General features: G+C 43.3%; 2 protein-coding genes across 2 annotated transcripts; one reads left to right on the forward strand and one right to left on the reverse strand.

Annotated features, from left to right (window-relative positions):
• Positions 1-4,091: 4,091 nt before the first annotated feature.
• Positions 4,092-7,871, forward strand: mymk (myomaker, myoblast fusion factor; the record flags this gene model as incomplete). The annotated part of the gene is made up of 6 exons (XM_079161919.1): positions 4,092-4,226; positions 4,739-4,853; positions 5,908-6,056; positions 7,019-7,135; positions 7,379-7,519; positions 7,659-7,871. The coding sequence occupies 6 exons, from the start codon at positions 4,092-4,094 to the stop codon at positions 7,869-7,871; spliced, it is 870 nt and encodes a 289-aa protein (XP_079018045.1).
• Positions 7,872-11,569: 3,698 nt separating this feature from the next.
• Positions 11,570-20,026, reverse strand: LOC306697095 (tetratricopeptide repeat protein 16-like; the record flags this gene model as incomplete). Its single annotated transcript, XM_079160837.1, has 13 exons — positions 11,570-11,810; positions 12,096-12,219; positions 12,708-12,841; positions 13,737-13,902; positions 14,016-14,160; positions 14,476-14,780; positions 15,414-15,628; positions 16,133-16,262; positions 17,096-17,196; positions 17,904-18,041; positions 18,772-18,862; positions 19,071-19,252; positions 20,009-20,026. The coding sequence occupies 13 exons, from the start codon at positions 20,024-20,026 to the stop codon at positions 11,742-11,744; spliced, it is 1,818 nt and encodes a 605-aa protein (XP_079016963.1). The 3' UTR covers positions 11,570-11,741.
• Positions 20,027-20,256: the final 230 nt, after the last annotated feature.

Here is a 20,256-nt window from a genome sequence, read left to right on the forward strand (position 1 = left end):
TCTCAGTGAGAACTGAGAGATCATTTCATTGGCCTACAACAGTTTCTCTAGTACTTATTTATTTAGCTATTAAGTGAAATAAAATAAATAAAAAAATGTATATGATAAAGGGGATTAAAACAAACAAAAACATTGTCGGATTTAATATGTTTGTATTAATACACATTTTGGTCAATTGCTAAGCTGAACTTCTATTCCTGAAAAAATATTTTTTTTTCTTTGGGACTATTTTTTATTTATTTATGATATAGATTTGCCTCACTTTTTATTTGTTATATTTAACATATGTTTGTTTAATATTGATCTTGATGTTTCTTGTTTCGTACTCTCTTCTGGGAGCATCAGGCGGCGGCGCTCAGCTCTGCTCTGATTGGTCCAATTGAGGGGCGGATTTATCACAATCACCTGAGTGTTGGACGTGTTTGTATCTATTTATTATTAATTATAATTAAAATTACTGATATTGAAATAGTGTGCAGATCTTTTGTTTGCCTTACTAAAGAAATGGTAATTGAGATAATTTTGTTATTTAGTTAGTTAGTTGGTTTGTGTCAACATCACATAGTTTGTCCACCAGAAAGCATGGAGGAGTTCATTTTTAATATGTATTTTTATCACAATTATGAAAAAGAAAAATTAAATATATCCATATATGTATCGTTTGTTTCTAAAACTCATAAATAGCTCAGCCTCAATATCCAGTATCAATCGTACTTTTCATGTCAGTGTAGCCGCAAAGGGTCAGAGCGATGTCAATTTCATCACCGTCAGGACGGACACCCAACAGAGTAGAAACAAAGGGGTGCACCCTGCTGTCCACTTTCACATGGTACATTCCAAAGTATAGCCAGGACGTGACCTCTTCGGCCCCTCGGAGGGTGAGGAGGGTCTCAGGTTGGGGTCACATGAGGTCATGTGCCTCATGCTGCCAGTGCCAGTCGTACTAATGAAGACACAGTCTCCTGCATCAGTTCACCTCACTGCAGCAAATGACTTTTTTAACCCACATGTGGGGAGGACACATGCACATTCTTCTCACAGGAGCTATGAAAAACTGCAACCTGCTAAGTAGAGCCTGTTCCGCTACGAGAGCTGAGCTAAGTGTTTTTATTTGTGAATATACAGAATACTACTTCATAATCATGCTATGTATAAACACCATCACATCACAATAATCCTGGTTTCTCTCCATTAACTCCCAGTTCATTTTAGAATTGATTTTAAGATTTTACTTATTACTTTTAAAACACATCTGGGTCTGGCCCTAAGATATATTTATTTATATATACATATATATATATTTATGTATACATATATATATATATATATATATATATATATATATATATATATATATATAATTATTTATTTATTTTATTTATTTTATTTATTTTATTTATTTTATTTTATGTATGTACATATATTCATTTATTTTATTTATATATGTATGGTTTATTTATATACTGGTCAGTTTTTAGACGGGAACACAACGTTTGCAGACGTGCTTTTTCGGACCGGAGGGTTAAATTCGCAGACAGGTTCCCGGCAGAGGGTGCTGTTTTCGGGCTGGGAGTTTGTTTCCAAGCCTCGGCCCCCACGGCAGCAGCTCGGGTTACCGAAGCACTCGGAGAATCTGAGGCGTGGGGGTCTCAAACTCTCCCTCTGCAATATACTGCACCCTCTGTGTCGCTGCCTCGAAGCCCTTGAGCAGGTGTAACAGCTGAGAGGAGAGCAGAGGAGGGCAACTGCTGCCTCAACCACCATCATGGGATCAGTTCAGAGAGAAATCCTCTCTGGAACAACTGTGAACTACAGAGTCAAATATGGCTTCACTAGAAATCAATGACTGCTGTTCATAGAACACTTCAGTCGGTGTTTTTCACACATTCAACTCAGACAAGATTTAAAGTGTCAGTTCTTTCAGGTGACACAAAAAACGTCTTAGTACTCGTGGTGTTTAAGAACTCTTCATGTGTCCATTTAATTCCTGTTATTCCCTTTAGTCTCAGGTTATTAAGTCTCTATCCGATTGGTCCGTGTTCCTACACTTACACTTATTCATATTCTGAATGGAGCATTATGATTATTAGCCATAACATTACAACAACAACATTATGGCTCACTGTGAGATTGTGAAATAATGCTGTCGAGGCTCCAGGAGCATCTAGCGCTCTATGACAGCCAGAGCAGCAGAAAGGTATTTCCCACTCTACCCAGTGCTGGGTAAATGTCTTTGTTTTAATGGGAGTCACTCAGCGGGATGGGCTCAACGCCACATCCCATATCCAACAACAAACACAAACCCGCGACAGCTGTTTTAATGTCCTCTGCAGGATTCCATCTGGTGACTTGGAGTGGGACTCTAGACCTGTTTAAAATCTCATTTTCAAAGAAAAAAAAATGTTTAATTCACAAGAGGAGCAGCCTGCCATAAAAAGTCTACACAGGAAGTGACAAATAAAAAAACTGTCTCCAAACAGCAAGGAGCAAACTAAAAAAAAAAGCTGGAACCACCAACTGTTCATATTTTCCTCTCATCCAGTTGATATAAAGCGTCAGAAACTGGCCTCAAAGCGTTCCTCAAGAATCAAATTCACTTCTTGTTGTCATGTGGGCTGACCACAGACTACAAACCTGTGTTCACAAGATTCCTTACTTGATGTAAGTCATCAATTCTGGGAAGAGAATCTCCTTCCTAACCCCACATGAAGTCACAGGTGGAGCAGCAGGTGCAGATCAGCTGGTTGTGAACCAGTCTCAGTGTAGTCCTGATCCTCTATCAGACCTCCATCAGTAAGGAGACCATCAGAGAGAAGATGGTCTGTTTCTATAGAGTTATTCTTGATGCTCGTCATCGGAGCCACCGGGTCGGATTCTGGTGAAACCAGATGAACTCATGCAGGTTCACCAGAACCTCCTTCAGCTCAGACTCCAGCAGAGACCGGTCCACCGTGGACAGACCCAGATCCTCCAGCAGAGACCGGTCCACCGTGGACAGACCCAGATCCGGCTTCACCTGCAGCCTTGGACCTGCAGTCGGAGCTCCGGAGGGAGGAGGAGAGCTCAACCCTCGGCAGCAGCAGCAGCATCTCCTCCTCCTCCTCCTCCTCCTCCTCCTCCTCCTCCTCCTCCAGGAGCAGAGCTTCTCCTCTCTGCTGGAGACCCAGGACGTATTGCTGGACCTGCTGGAGGGAAGGGAGGCACGGGAGAACCAGAACCAGGACTGAGAGGGGCAGACTGTCAGACCCTGCTGCAGTAAAACGAGAGGTTTTCTAAAGAGACTCTGGAAATATTTATAAAACATGTCATGTCTTTCTGATACATTTCTCTGGTTTTCTTCTTTCACATAACTATAGGAGTATAAAAACGATGTCAAATTGACATAAGTGGGCTAGTCCATTTATATTCTCTATCTTATAAAGGATGGCAAGGATGGCTCTTACTGGGGGCTTTGGCCAAATCCACTAAGGACACGACTTCCTGTACTAGCCTTGAACATTGACATTGTACATGAACAACATACAGCAGAATTGTTCAGCATCAACATTATACGCGTTATAAGACTAGACTGGTATTCGTGATGCTTTTTAATGTCAGATCTCAAACTCAGCTCACATCCAGCTGAAACCGACCCACAAAGTGTGAGACGCTGTTCTGTCTGTTGTCTCAAACAATCACTGAGAATAATGTAGTTTGGCCCTGGCTGTAAATAGTCCGTGGATATGCTGCAGTTTGGCATGCCAGCCCTGCCCAACGCCCCTCCCCATGTTGCACTGGTATGCAAACAGCTGCCCAGCCATGACTCTGCACATCCAGGCCCCCGTGGACCCTCCAGCCTTAGGGGAGACGTTTAAACTTTAAAGGGCCAAACTGGACAGCTGGGTGAGTTCATGCAGCTGGGAGTGTATATGCATCGTGTAGCTCATCCATTTAACCACTAGACTCACTCGTCACACACAACAAGGACTAAAGGACCCGAGGAGCTTCCAAATGTATGAATTCAGCTTCAACACACAGCTATCGTCTTCATAAGATCAACACCTAGAGGATATTTTATCTTCTTCTTGAGTTGTGTTCACCATCGCTCCATCATGGGAGCATTTATTGCCAAGATGCTGCTTCCGACGGTCAGCAGCCTGGTGTTTCTGCCGACGGCCAGCGTGGCGGCCAAGAGGGGCTTCCATATGGAGGCCATGGTCTACTTCTTCACCATGTTCTTCACGGCGGTGAGCTTCTGGTTCTGTCTTCATGTGACCTGTAGAGAAACGTGGGCGATGGACCCGAGCAGTTTACAGTAGCTGAGTGCTTTCATGTTTTAAAAAAATTTGCTCATATGAAGTTTTCCATGTTTTCTTTTTGCTCTTAAGAAATCATTTTTATTTAACCTTTATTTCGATGGAAAATCTCATTGAGACATCGGGTCTAATTCTCAGGAGAGACCTGCAATACGACACAAAGTTATACAGACAGGACATTTATACAACGACAACACAAATCGTGATAATCGTGATAAGTAATAAGTGCCAAAGCGGTAGTTTTAGAACTATGTACAAGAGCAAACCCTCACAGACGCGCTCTCCAGATTTCAGACTTTAATTTACTTTAATTACACATTCAGATGTTTTGTGCGTCACTCTGCGCTGATAAAAAAAAAAGAGAGAGAGAGGAGACAAAAGATGTTCTGGACTGAAAGGGTAACAAATGGAAGTTAATTGAACTTGTGTGTGTCTCTCTGTAGATCTACCACGCGTGTGACGGACCAGGACTCTCCATCCTGTGTTTCATGAGGTACGACGTCCTGGAGTACTTCAGTGTCTACGGCACAGCTCTCTCCATGTGGGTCACACTGATAGGTACGTTTTTGTGTGTGTAAATTCAAGCTACCAAAGCACTTAAAAATACTCGCTGAATAATAATAATAAATTGTTTGTTATTCAACTTCCACACTTCCCAAGCACAAGGTCAAAAAGCTCTGACTGCAGCAGTTGTTGATAACACATGTTGTGTCTTTGAGTTCAGCTCGCATGTGTTCGGCACACACCCTCTCATATGATCACACACACACACACACACACACACACACACACACACACACACACACTAATACATTTGCTCGTAAAGCCCCTGAGGTTTTGCATCAAGGGCTTTAAATCACGTGCTGACCAAATGCTTCGACAGCTGACTTCTCTGATTGGTCACCGGCCTCTTCGTCGGACGGTGTGCCGAGTGTAAAATGGCTAAATATATATAGTTTAAAGACGTCACCAGAATGGAGAAGGTTGAAATGATCATTAACATTCTAAACATCTGTTGTGACCAGGTCTGTTTATTCCAGAGCTGTCTTGATGTGGTGCATTGACTTGGATTGAGTCCTTTGTTGACTCGTGTGTCTCGTTCGGATGATGTAAAAAGCCTCCAGACTCTCGGGCTGCTTGTGCCCGATGCCGAGGCTACCAACAGCTTTTAAATCACTTTACTTTTGACATTTCAAAATGCAGGATTTCTCTGTCACTTTTACTGATGTTAGTACTTCTCCTGTACATCTCACATCAGTGCTGACTCTCTGGAGTTCTGCGGCTTCTGGTTGGAGCTACAATCGTGTCTGGACCCGCACTTTAATTCTGCACCATTTGTTTTTTTGTTTTTTTCTTATTCTGTTGTAAAATGTCCACATGCCATTGCTGTATATATTGAATAGAGATCGCGCAACGTTTTCTCCTCATAAATGAGTCGGGAGTCTATACAGCTGCTGTCAGTGACGTGATTTCAAACAGCAATGAGAAATAAATTCAAATTATTCACAACGGGAGGTTATTGATTATAGAATGTGACATTCTTACTTAAATGAAACTAAAAGTAGTTGCTCCCACGTCTCTCACACACTGCATGTGTGTCTCTTTGTCTCAGCTCTGGGCGACTTTGATGAACCCCAGCGCTCCAGTATAACCATGTTCGGAGTGCTGACCATCGCGGTGAGGATCTATCAGGATCGCTGGGGCTACGGGATCTACTCTGGACCCATCGGATCTGCTGTCTTCATCATCACCGTCAAATGGGTGAGTGGCCTAAGAAGGTCTTTGTGAGTTGGCGTTAAAGCTACGGTTGGTATTGCGGAGAAACCAGCAAGAGTTTACAAGACTTCAGAAATGATTCAACGTAAACACCAAGAACAATGAAAGTAGCGAGCAGCACGAGCACCAACATTACCTAAATGTAGGAAGAAGGTCGTCAAATCGGCAACACCGACTGAAGTGATCGTAATGAAAGTGTGTGCAGGCCCTCGCTTTAATATAAGGCGACAGCATATTGTGAGCTCATGTGGTAAACAGATTATTATTTAAAAAATCTACACTACCGTTCAAAAGTTTGGGGTCACTTAGAAATGTCCTTATTTCTCAAAGAAAAGCACTGTTTCCTTCAATGAAGATAACATTAAATTAATCAGAAATACACTCTATACATTGTTAATGTGGTTAATGACTATTCTAGGTGGAAACGTCTGGTGTTTAATGAAATATCTACATCGGTGTATAGAGGCCCATTTCCAGCAACTATCACTCCAGAGTTCTAATGGTACATTGTGTTTGCTAATCGCCTTAGAAGACTAATTGATGATTAGAAAACCCTTGAAAACAGTTCTGCTGGTGAGAGAAGCTATAAAACTGGCCTTCCTTTGAGCTAGTTGAGTATCTGGAGCATCACATTTGTGGGTTGAATTATACTCTCAACATGGCCAGAAAAAGAGAACTTTCATGTGAAACTCGCCGTCTATTCTTGTTCTTAGAGATGAAGCTATTCCATGAGAGAAATTGCGAAGAAACTGAAAATTTACACGAAATTGTCTGAGTGACCCCAAACTTTTAAACGGTAGTGTATATTTTTGAACTTTTCCCTTCTCTTCTGCAATTTTCTCCCTTCTATTTTCTCCTCCTCTCCACTTTGCTTCTCTGTTCTCTTGCCAATCCAATCAATAAAATCACCCTTTTGAATTTGCTGTGTGTCTCTGATCTGTCTTTAGCTGCAGAAGATGAAGCAGCTGAGGGCGGTGTATCCGGAGAAGACGGTGTACACGCAGCAGGTCGGTCCAGGCTGCTGCTTCGGTGCTCTCGCTCTGATGCTGCGTTTCTACTTTGAGGTGACTGTCGTCAAAACAAAACTAATAAATCTTATAAAATACCAAGATCTTGGCGAGGCAGAGATATTTCTACATTCTCACTTACTTACAGGGATTATTAGCCAATCACATGTTTTAATTTCCATTGAAAGAGTGTGAAGCAGCTCATCTTTTATCAAAATATTTTGTGTTCTGCATTAATATCTTCATATGTTGAGATAAGCTTAAACATTAATGATGTGTGCTGCATTCTCTTGACTGCAGGAGTGGGACTACGCCTACGTCCACAGCTTCTACCATCTGTCTCTGGCCGTGTCCTTCGTCCTGCTGCTGCCGAAGAAGAACCGCTACGCCGGGACGGGACAAAACGCCGCGAAGCTCAGCTTCTTCGCTCTCTGCTGCTGCGTATGTTACGTTTATTAATTCAGAGTAAGAAAGGTCATAAGTGAGAGCAGGGTAGACCAGACAGAAAGTGAACGTTTTTATTGTTTGAAACGGATCTTTACGTCGCCCTAACCCTGCTTCCTAACTGTCCCCTCTCCAGTCCATGTCCCCCGGTTCTGTTAAAGAGAAGACAGACAAGTCGGCAAAGAAGAAGAAGAACAAGTTGTCTCGGACCGTGTGGACGATCCCAACCGAGAAGCTGTGGACGCAGCGCTGCAGCACCCCCATCCTGCCCGTTTACACCCCCCCACCCTCCACGCCTGTCAAAGGGACGAGCGTCAGCAAGCTCAAAGAGATGAACGGCTGGAAGTGAACCCCGGAGACACGACTGTCAGCCGGTCCAACGTAAGGAGGACTTCATCCTGAAGAACAGGCGTAGATAGTGGTTCTGGGGAAACTCACCAAATACCTGTCAGCCAAATACTGATAAACTTGTACGTGGCTGGTAAGTTAATCTTCTTCTGCAGGAAACCAACCATCATGTGGACGTTCCTTTCTACTCCAAAAAAAAAAACAACACACATTTTTTGGCTGGTAGAATATTTAAGGTCAGCAAGCGACTTCAGGAATCCGTTAGCCGCTGTAGCTCGTAGCAGGTAAAGACAAAAATCAAGTGCCCCTGATGTGGTTGTCAAATTTAAGGACAAGAACAAAAAAAAAGGGCCTCCGGTGCCCTCAAAGACCCGACAGGAACGCAGCTGTCCCGCCGCCGAGGACACACACAAGCAGCGGACGGCGGAGACGGTGGCTGAGACAAGCCAGTAAAACTGACTGGAAAAATTTACGAGAAGAACAAACAGGCAGATGGTTTATCTCTCCAAAATATATAAATTGTCTTTAGAAATGTTCCTCGGGGGAGACCCTTCGTCTGCTCCCTCCTCTCTCTCTTTCCCGTCTCTCTCAGCGAAAGGAAGCACGCGGCTGAATCCGTTTATGAGAAAATTACAAGACTGTAAAGCACATTTTATGACTTTTTTATGCGTCCTCGCGGTGCCAAATGTGTCATGTGGAGCATCTGATGTTGGGAGCGGCAGCCCCAGACGTCAGTCTGTAACCCCAGAGTGAAGCATCTCGATGTGTTTCTGGATCAGCAGGTGGACGTCTCTGTCTGTTAACTCCGGTTCACTGACCGAGCAGCTTTGGCTCCGACTTCTGTCCCCAATGTGCACTGTTGTAATGCTTTTATCAATGTATTCTTATTTATTGCAGTACGGAAGATTGTATATTCAGTGTAGCTGTAGTTTGTTTTTTGATAATTTTGTAATATTTCGAAAAATAAAATGAAATGTCGTGACCTTGTTTTTAACTGGTCTTTAGGGACAAGGATGGAATTTTAACAGCCTCAACCGTCCGCGTCATTGTTGTAATGCGTTGATATGTACCCTGCAGGAGCAGGAAAAAGAAACCTGACTGGCGCATACTTCAAGGGCCGCTCCGGCATAGAAAACGCTAATTCAATTCCAAACCCAAGCATCCCGTTCTACTTTCACTTCGGGAGAACGCGGAGTTGTGCGTCCGCGCACGTCACCTGCACCCCGAACACGACCCAAAGACTACAAACGTGTTCAGCGTGTCTTAGACAAAACAGTCTGCGGCCAAATCGTGAATGAACCTTCCCCCTCCATCTCCCCCTCCCCCCTCCACCTCCACCGGGGGGAATGTTTTGAGCTGGGGGGGGCCAAGCCGCCAGCTCCTGTGCCCGGAGAAAGGTGTTTTTGTCTGGGCTCAGAAACTTGGCGTGCTGGGCCACGGCTACCACCCGGCTGGCTGCGCTTCCTGGCCCTGACAGGACGGTAACTCGAGCTTTTTATTGCACAAGTGTGAAACACTTTTCAGCTCCTTTACGACCACTGTCTGTCCCGCACTGCTCCGCTGAGGGGCTGCAGCCCACACACACACTCAGGGCTGTATCAATACACTTGTGAAGACTTTCTTCTGTGTGTAAACCCCGGACCTTTAACAGTACACTTACCCAAATGAAGAATACCAATCGAAACCGAATCGTGGATTCGGATTCCTAAATTCAAAACTTGTGAGGACCTTTTAACGACACGTAGTCCCCACAAGAACCAAAACACAGAATCACACACACACACACACACACACACACACACACCTGAACCGGGGCCTGTCCGCACCGCTCAGCAGACGTCGACAGTGTCGACACAATAAGCGTTTGATTGACACGCGTGTGAGCGCGGTCGTCTCCTCCGTGGTCGTCTGCACCCCTCATTCCACGGCGGCGTGGAATTTCAGTGGGTATTCTAAATATAATAAAGAAACACATCTGAACAAATAATAAAATATATATATATATGACTTCTGCACCAGAAAAGAGCTTCTTTTTTCTCTACAATATTCCACAGGCGGCGGTGGCGGCCTATTCAGAGAAGGTAAAGAGAAAACATCAGCTTTCATCAGTCAAAGACGGACTCTGGTATGTTCAGTATGGATGAGGTGAGCGTCCTCTCTCTGGTGTGTCAGCTGACTCTCAGAGAGCAACACGTCCTCACTGCTGATGCTGTTTGACACAAACAGATGCACTACGTCTGCTAAGGGAAGATATACTAGATTTATTGGATTTTATTGACAAAGCATGGACTGAATAAGGATAAAATCTCCTGCTGGGGCTTCTAATTGTGCTGCCCTGGGGCCGGGGGAGGGTTACCATATCATTTAAATATATTATTATTATTTATGTATGACTACGACAACAATTCCACTCCATCTTTTGTCTCAAACTATATTTAATCAGTCATATAAACAATGCACAGCTCACTTTCCCAGAATGCACTGCATTGCTCATCATGCCACGGTGGAAAAAGGGTAGCTAGTAAGAGGTCCGCTTACACTTATCATAGTATATGGACAATATATAGTTTATTGTGTACTACATCAACAGCATATCCTAACGGCCTCAGTATACTCTAACACAGGGCTGCACAAAATGGGGCCTGTGGGCCAAATTTGGCCACACAAAAGCTGTTTCAAGCAGGAAAAAATGAAGAAAATAAATAAAATTAATAAAGAAAATGAAGAAAATAAATAAATAAAATAAATAAAATAAATAAAATAAATAAAATAAATAAAATAAATAAAATAAATAAAATAAAATAAAATAAATAATTGTTGTTCATGCCATTTACATTTTTTTGCAACAGAAAAAAATGTCCTCAATTTAAATAGAGTATGTAGGATCCCAAACTAATCTGAGCAGAGTGACACTTTACGCAAGAAGCAGTCAGTTGCAGAGACATTGACATGCGCACAATAAGCATTTTAATTGAGGGGACTTACCTCGTACTATTTTGTGTCTGAACAATACAATAAAACAAAAGTTAGCTTTTGACCCGTGGCCCGGTATTAAGCTTCAGTTTCAGCCCTCCAAGAAGAAACCACGCGGACAAACAACGCACCGCGCCGGCTCGATGAGGCTGGTTCAGATCCTCAGCAGTGTGTGTGTGTCTCTACCACAACATTCACTTTGATTATTATCACATCTGCTCAATTAATACAAATACAATCTTGTGTATTATGAGGAATTGTTTGAGAAAGTAATAGTTTTTAGACCGAAGTCACAAAATGTAACGTCATTAATGTTTCTGAACATATTATCTTACTGCTCAAGACGAAACAAAGTCATTCAAGACAAAGAAAACACAGAAGAGTTGAAAGTTCCAGAGCCAGAACCCAAACATGTGAACCTCATGACACATATAAGACATGAGGCTACCAGTGAAGCAAAGAAATGCTGGCATGATATAAAACTGTGCCTCTGCTGCCCCCTATTGGATTGCAGTATATAACAACATGCTGATTACAGTCTGCCTTCACACTCTGGTTTCTACATCATGGAATGTAAGATTACAGAGGTGTAACAAGTTTACTTTTTATAGTTTGTTCATTAAAAAGAGTTTCTCTCTACCGTTTAAACATAAATCACATTGATTGAAAGGACCATAGTTGGTGTTTTAGGTTTCTTCAGTTTAAAAGTTATTGTTAAAAGTGATTCACAATGTGTACAAGGATCGTTTAAAGTCGAGACAAAGAGTCAAAAACACAGACAGTAGATGAATCAACATTTATAAATGATAACCGTGACCTCCTCTAGTGTCTGAAGGTGTGACTGGTCCCGTTCCACTGCGTGGATGCTGGAGGAGGTGGTGGTGGTGTGTGATGGAGGTCACCGAGGCCCGGCGGGGAGCGCGGTTGGACGGTCGCGGAGAAACGGCCGAACCACTTCCTGAATCTGCTAAAGCGAGCACAGAAGAGCAGCTGTAAACACCCCACACTCCGAACCTGCACCGTCAGCTTTCCATCTTCGAAGCTTCATTCGTCATGTTGACGTTCAAATTCTGGATGGTCGATCGCTTTGTTTGCTTTCACCTGGAACACATCATTACAGCTTCTACAAGTCTCTTGATCAGCTGTTCTAAAGGATGTGAGCTTTATATCTAAATAGACTTTTTGGATTTCACTTGATATGAGCTGTTTGCAGCCCTACTGCTGCGATCGGTTCAGAGTCTCCCTTCAGTACCTGCAGAAGGCTCTTCCCGGTTATCTGCATCTCCTTCAGCTCCTCTCCTGCTACCGACGGGTCTCCTGGTTGGCTCGCCGTGTTCTCATTGGTCAGAGTCATCTTTAGGAGATCCTCACTCAGTCTGAGAACAAATAGAAACACAAGACACACTGCTGGTTACACGCAGTTTAAACTCAGAAACACACAGAGCAGTTGTGTCTATAAGCAATGACAATGAGCTGAGTACGGAAGCCCTGAGAGGCAAGTGAGAGAAAGAAAATGACCTGTCAATCACCGTGTAGCCCCGCCCTAAAGCATCCCCTGCTTTATGGTCTGTTTGACTCTAAATGGACCATCATTTACTAAATGAACATCATGCTGTATTGAAGAAGACTTGAAACTAAAGATTGAGACCATAAACTCATGTTTACAATGTTTACTGAGGTAATAAATCAAGAGAGAAGTAGAGTCATTTTCTCATAGACTTCTATACAACCAGAGGAGTCGCCCCCTGGTGGACATTAGAGAGAATGCAGCTTTAACACATGAAACGGCTTCACTCGTCAGAACCAGAGGTTGTCGCCTGTGAGGCGTTTCCCAGCCTCTGAGTGAATGTTTTGTGTTGCTGACCTCTGTTGGTCAGAGGAGGAGCTGCAGGCCTGGATGGAGTCCATCAGCTGAGCTCTGACTGCTTGTCCTGCTGGACTGGACAAAACATCAGCCGCGCTGCAGCCGGGGAACAGGTTCATGAGCATGGGAGGCAGCTACACACACACACACACACACACACACACACACACACACACACACACACATAGTTTACTACTTTTTACCCCCGCAAGCTTTGGAAATATATTAAAAACAAACTTGTTGTTTTCTTAGAGGATCATTAGTGAAGTCTGGAATAAATGGATCAAAATGCAAATATGTGAAGAGAAGTTGATCTGAAACAAACCATAAAATCTGCTTCATGCTCATATCTGTTTCTGATTAATCATCATAGATCATCATCTAGGATTAATATAATCACAATAAATAGAAAAATATACATTAATACTGTGATAACCATCACAGCAGCACATCGATATTGGTGAGTTTTACTGATGGACTCAAAATGACACGGAGAAGTTAAAATTGCATTAATCTAACTGAATAAAAAGCTATAAAAGGCTTCAGCAGACCAACCGTTTTCCTAAAGAGTCCTCAGTTTCTTATCTGAGGACTCCTGACTAATAACTAATAAACAGTGTTATTAACCCAAATAGTGAACGCAACAACTGCAGGACGTTTGTGTAAAAACGAGCGATTTGGACGAATTCTGAGGAAATTATTTGTGAATATTGCATCAGAGATGAAACATTTTGATCCTCTCTTCTTCTTTATATCTTTTGACTGCAGACTTTTCTAATGACGAGGTTGTGCAGCAAAATGTGAATATCACAGTTTTAATTTGTTTACAGTTGTATTTGGTTTTCTTCACAGAAATGAATAAAAAGCGGAGATAGAGGCAAACTGCATGTTAAAAACAATATGCCCTGCGACCCCTCTGTGAAACGTTGGCGCCCCTAGTGAGGGTCGGGACCCCCAGGTTGGGAACCAGTAGCAGACCAAAACATGTCTTAGAAAGGTTTATAATGCCAGGAGATCTGGAGCTCTGACCTCCTCGTTGGTGGGATCCAGGATCAGCGTGCAGATGAAGTCCCGTCGGGCTCCCTCCAGGTTCAGGAGCTTCCGGAAGGCCTTGCATCTGCTCTCGTAGTACCGACCGGCCGCCGGGTCGTACTGGACGGCCAGAGAAAACATGTCAGCTGCCTCCTGGAAACACCTGCACACACACACACACACACACTCGCACACACACAATATATAGCATCTAGACCAGATCTGAGGAGCGGTTCCTCTGTGTGAATGTGGGGCGTGAACTCTGGCGGTTCTGACCCGTCCTGGAAGCAGAGGGAGCCCAGCGTGTTGTGGAGGACGGCGAGGCGGAGCCGGACGGCGGGGTCGTCGGGACGCATCATCTCCTCCGCCTGCTGGTAGTCGGCCAGAGCGAAACACCACTCGCCCTGCTCGAAGAAGCAGTCTGACACACAGCGTTCACTTCAATCAATCAATTCATATTTTTATTACCCAGAACAGATGCTTCTGATCATGATTTGATCATGACAACATGACAACTTTCTTTCCCTCAATCAAAACAAGACGGAGTTTGGTGACATTGTGAAGCAACGAGGGATCATGGGAGTTGTTGTTTTTTCATTGCAGACAGCTTCTTGGATTCCTTCAGTGTTAAACGTTCACATTCTCACACTCACACTCCGGCTTGAACAAAGTGATTGTGTCTGTGTGGAGTATAAGGACAGACATGCACACTCACAGACCGAGTCCAGGGCCTCACCTCCTCGGTTCAGGTACAGGCCGGCCTGGCCCTTCTCCTCCTCGACGGCCTTGTTGAGCAGCAGAGCGGCCTCGGCGTAGAGGCCTCTGCTGAAGCACTGGATGGCAAAATCGTTGTAGGTGAGAACCACCTGAAACCGCACCTCCTCCTCCACGGAGCCACTCTCCTCCTTCTGTTCTCCGGCCTCCTCCTCCTCCTCCTCCTCCTCCTCCTCCTCCTCCTCCTCCTCCTCGCTCAGCTCCACAGCCTGGACCAGATCCTCGATGGCTGCCGTGAAGTCCTTCAGACGGCGGTACAGAATCCCTCTGATGGACGGAGAGAGTGAAAACACACAGATTTGATCTTCATTTAATTTAAATAAATGGAATCAAATAAAACAGAATCAATGTCAGCTCCAAATCAGTCATTTGGGTTTGCTGTTGGTCACACTAAACACAGATGATATACATCTATACAACATAACATTTCCAGTTTGATTTATTTATTTGGGTCTGTTAATCACTCTAAACCTCAGCACTTTTTAAGTTTATGATTTCAAACAAGTGAGGTTTTTGTGATTTCTTTTGTTTATGCTATTTAAAAATTAATAAAATAATATTCATCTGCACCTTAATTCCTGTTTACAATTTAGTTTTGGGGTTAAAATGTCGGCCATGTTGCCCAGAGACCTGTTTTGTTGCTGCTGTTTACATTACTATATATATATATTTATACAGTATATATATATATGTATATATATATATATATATATATATATATACAGTATATATATGTATGTATATATATTCGGCTGCCCTGGTTTCCTCCAGTCCAAACACATGCAGGTTATCATCATTGCATCAACTTGTACTTGTACGTTGTGTGGACTTGTCTTGTGACTGAGAGATGTGATTTCTCACTTGAAGCCCGTCTGAGTGCGTCATGCTGGCCGGACTCACCTGAACAGGTAGAGGCGCGCGTCCCGCGGGCAGTTCTGCAGAGCGACGTTGATCATGCGGAGGGCTTCGGGCAGCTGGCCGCTCACAGCTCTGAACACGGCGTTCCGCGCGGCCTCCTCGCCGGCCTCCCGCAGCTGCAGCAGCAGGGCCGCGGCCTGCGGACACCGAGGGCTCAACGCCAACGCCGACCTCACGTCCCGATAGCATCGTGACGTCTGCACACGAGAGAAGATCACTGGGAGTTTGTTTTTTACTTCTCCAAGCAGGAGAAACTGAGGCTGGGTTGCCCCAACAAGGACTCATTAGTTTGTTCTCTAAACATCGATCAAATTTACTTCTGTTACACCAAAACGTTCAAATCAATTTCAAAATGGTCCAACATCAACTTGGTTCCAAAAGCCCTCTGATGTATTTATTTATTTGAATTTATGTAAGCAAGCCTCTCAATACTGATTAAACTGGATTTAATTTGGGTTTGAACTTGGATTTAGGAAACGGAGATTTAGTTTTAAATGTGCAACAGAGCTCTGGATTTACTCATTTATAAACCTAGTTTTGCTAAACTCTGATTAGAACTACTCTTAGATTAAATTAACGCTTCTGTTGTCTGTGGCCTTGCAGGACCTGAAGGATGTTCTCTTCTTGATTCTTTACAGCGTCAGCTAACCGCCTGATGTAAAGTGTAAATGCGGCTGGTTTAAAGTGTCTGAAGTCGTAACCTGGTTCAGCAGTTTGAGCAGTCGGGCTCTGAGGACGTAAAGGTCGGATGTGGGACCGTCTGACAGCATCCAGTCGTTCACCTGCTTCAGACAGTCAGCATGGTGACCTGCAGCCGCCAGACAGGCCAGACTGGAACATAAGGTACAAAACACATCGGCAACTAGATCACTTCAGGCGGCAACCTCCGGTGTTGCAGACTTAAGACGATGCGGAAGTGTCCTAAACCCTGCATTCTCTCTCGTGTCCACCAGGGGGCGACTCCTCTGGTTGTATAGAAGTCTATGAGAAAATGACTCTACTTCTCTCTTGATTTATTACCTCAGTAAACATTGTAAACATGAGTTTATGGTCTCAATCTCTAGTTTCAAGTCTTCTTCAATACAGCATGATGTTCATTTAGTACATGATGGTCCATTTAGAGTCAAACAGACCATAAAGCAGGGGATGCTTTAGGGCGGGGCTACACAGTGATTGACAGGTCATTTTCTTTCTCTCACTTGCCTCTCGGGGCTTCCGTACTCAGCTCATTGTCATTGCTTATAGACACAACTGCTCTGTGTGTTTCTGAATTTAAACTGCGTGTAACCAGCAGTGTGTCTTGTGTTTCTATTTGTTCTCCGCCAAAAAAAAACACATGGCGACGGCCATGTAAAGGGTGTGAGTCACCGCAACCTCAATAGGTCCTTCAGCATACATTTATAAATGTGCACTAAATATTTTAGGCTGATGGGTCGGGCAGTATGTGTAGATCGTAAATGTCACATCTTGAGTCTTGAGGACTTGTTTGTCAATAATATCCAATATGATTGAAAGATGTTTTGATTTAGATCTATAATGTACAAATATCTTATGACATACATCTACATATATCTGATGTCATGTCTCTGTAAAACACAGGATATAACTGTAAGTAAACCTCAGCACAAACAACTTAAATGGATCTTAGTACGCAGCTTGCTGACCTTCTGACCTCGTGGGCCCTGCAGCCGGGCTTCACCTCGGCAGCTCTGCTGAAGGCCTCCAGAGCCTCGAGGAAAAGGCCTCGGTCAAACAAACACTGGCCCTGAGGACGACAGGAGGCAGAGCGATCGCCTTCGAATTATTGTATGTTTAGACAATTAACTGAGATTTTTATGAAGGGTGCAAATCATGAGCAAACCAGAACTTTTGGATTATTTCTGCTTGATTTAATTTACTTAAATGAAGGCACAAATAATCAGCACTTGTAAAAGTTTTTTTTTTTTCTTTGCACAAGATTTCAGTGTTTTTTGTCCATAAATACAGAAATAATTAGTTTTATTTGGAATAGTTAAGTTTAGTTTTTAGTTTAGTTTATTTTGCACAATTTAAAAATTACACAAACATAACATCCCAGTGCAGGAAGAGGCAGAAATAAATAATAATGAATTAATTTGTCATAGTTGCTGGAAAGACTTCTCGTATTCAGATGAAAAGTTGAGAATATATGAGGAGGCAAAGAAACATGAGTCATTAAACTGGGTTTCATTATAAAAACTACAGAAGAGAATAAAGAATGTAACGTATCGACTGACGTGTTAAATGCACGTTACGTCTCCCTGCTTCTACAAGTTAAAGGTTATTCAACTTGGAACAATTTCAATTCACGTCTCAGAAATATGTTTCTGTATATCTTTATCCACCTGTGATCCCCCTCTCCCCTTCTCTACGCTCCTGTGGATAGACACAAGCTAACAGCAGCAGTGAACCTCAGACAGAACCCAGAAACAGAGGAGAGTGTGTCGTGGAGACCTGGAGGTAGTAGACGAAGGCCAAGCGGGGGCCGCAGGCTCCGGGCTCCAGGAGCCGGGCCCGTTTATAGCAGACCGCTGCTGACTGGAAGTCACACAGCTGCAGGTAGGCCTCCGCCTGGCTCACGTAGAATCCAGTCTGGAAACACAGACAGCGGCAGAGGTCTGAGACACGGGAGCCCGTTAGAACATCTCACACCAACAGGCACCAGAGTTACCACCACCTGTGTCTGGAAACATAACCAGCTGATCTATTTTACTACAATCTAATTATATGATCTGATGATTCATCAACATCTGAAAAGGAGGCGTTGGGATTAAGTGCAGCAGACTTTGATCAACCAGCCAGACCTGCTGGACCAGAACGCCACCAAACTGCCCCAGAGAGGGAGAGGGAGGAGAGCCCAGATGGAAGCTAAGCTAACCCAGCTAGGACCCGAGGCTACTCCACTACCCAGCATGCTCCTGGCTGTGTGATGTTCAGTCGCAGAAAAACGAGATGGATGGAAGCAGCGGGAGGTCGGTGACCGGAGGAGGTGGACTCTGTGTTTACATCACGGCGCTTAAACAGTCAAAGTTGATGGACAATGTTTTCCTGATGAAGAGTTTTTAATGTGAAGACGTCGGCCATATTAACCTGCTTATGATTCCTTATGATGCTAATTAAAAAAGAAAGAACACCACAGGAACGTCCTGGTGTTTTTGTTCTGTTTGTTGTTGTGTCTGTTGTGTTACAAATGGCTACAACTGAAATTCTTTGTGCATCTCTGTGTTGAATAATGACAATAAATGACCCTTGAATCTTTAATCTAACTGAAAAAAACGTCACAACAATCAGTACGTTTCAACATGTGTCCTGTGATCAGCACCTGATCCGGCTGCAGCGCGATGGCTTTGGAGAAGCAGATCACAGCCTTCTCGTACTGGGACTTTCCCGTTGCCTCGGTTCCATTGGTGTAACTGCAGAGAAACAACATCGTGAGCAGTATTCACTCCTGAAAAGGCTCTGACTGGATTTCGAATTTCGAATTTTTCGAAGTTCGAAATTTGGAAATTTGGAACGCTATTTCGGTAAAATACTACTGTATAAACCACAAATAGACAGAGAGGCTAGAGTAGAAGCCTCCTGAAAAATGTGTCTTTGCTTCTTTGAATCCCTGTCTCTCACTGTTGCGCAGCCTTGCTCTGGATGATGAGGCTCATCTGTAGCTCTGGTCTTGGAGGGGGTTTCTCTCCCGGCGCCAGAAAGATTTTACTGGAGCTGAAGAGCAGCTTGAAGAAGCTCTGGCTCCGGGCCGCGTCCGGCTGCTCTTCTGACGCAGCGCTGGGAAATAAACTCTGCTCTTCTGCCTGCTGGTGAACAGTCAATAGACAAAAAGATTTAATGTCCTAAAAGAGCTCAGCGTTTCCTGAAGGGGTGCCGAACTACAAGCTAAACCAGCTAAACCAGGATGAGGCCGACCGACAATCAGATCATGAAAACAAACTCCATCAAACACCACTGAGCTCAGTTGTTAGTTTAAGTTGATTTCTTCAATCAGAGCTCACTATACTGTGTTGGATTCACACAGAACATTAACTACTGTGTGGAAGTTTAAGGGAAACACATTAAAAAACAACACTTATCCAATTTACATGTTACGAAAGAGAGCTATAACAAATCGATTGGATAACAAACCAACCGAGAAACAATGAATTAACATGCTTTACAATGTTTACAGATCATTTTACAAAGTACAATCTGTTGCTTTAACTGCATGCAGAGGTTGTTAGAAATTAGAGAAAGACAATGTGATAAAAAAGAAATACAAAAATATAAATAATGGATGTATAACTGTAAAAGGGGTTAACTTGTGGCAAGGAATAAAAAGGTATAATATAAAATGTATAATAAGCTTCAACCTCCTCTGCCTCGTCAACATTTTAGTTTTCCCTTAAATTTATTATCTGATTTATGTGTTTATTTGCATTCTTTAACTCGTTAATTATGAATTACTAATACAGAAAGAAAGAAAATAAATAAATACAATTAAACTCAAAACTCGTAGTCAACAAGGTGCTAAAGTTAACAGACTTTGCTATTGTTAAAAACAAACACTCTTTTACCTTTTGTTCATTGTCCATTGTGTGGTTACATCAGTTTACGTGAATCTGCTCTTTGCTGTTATTTCTAGAGTCGCTACATGAACGTTACATCCGGCTGTCACCGTGGAAACCAACCTCAACACTGAGGCTTTTATTCTCCTAAACGTTCAACTTTCAGCGAGAGGTCCACCCCCACGTCACTTCCGGTTCCGTTTCAAACTATGACATCTAGGAGAACGTCGAATCGTTTCATATTTTGTTAATATTGT

Source organism: Pholis gunnellus (assembly GCF_910591455.1).
Source record: "Pholis gunnellus genome assembly, chromosome: 6".
Classification (NCBI taxonomy): Eukaryota; Metazoa; Chordata; class Actinopteri; order Perciformes; family Pholidae; genus Pholis; species Pholis gunnellus.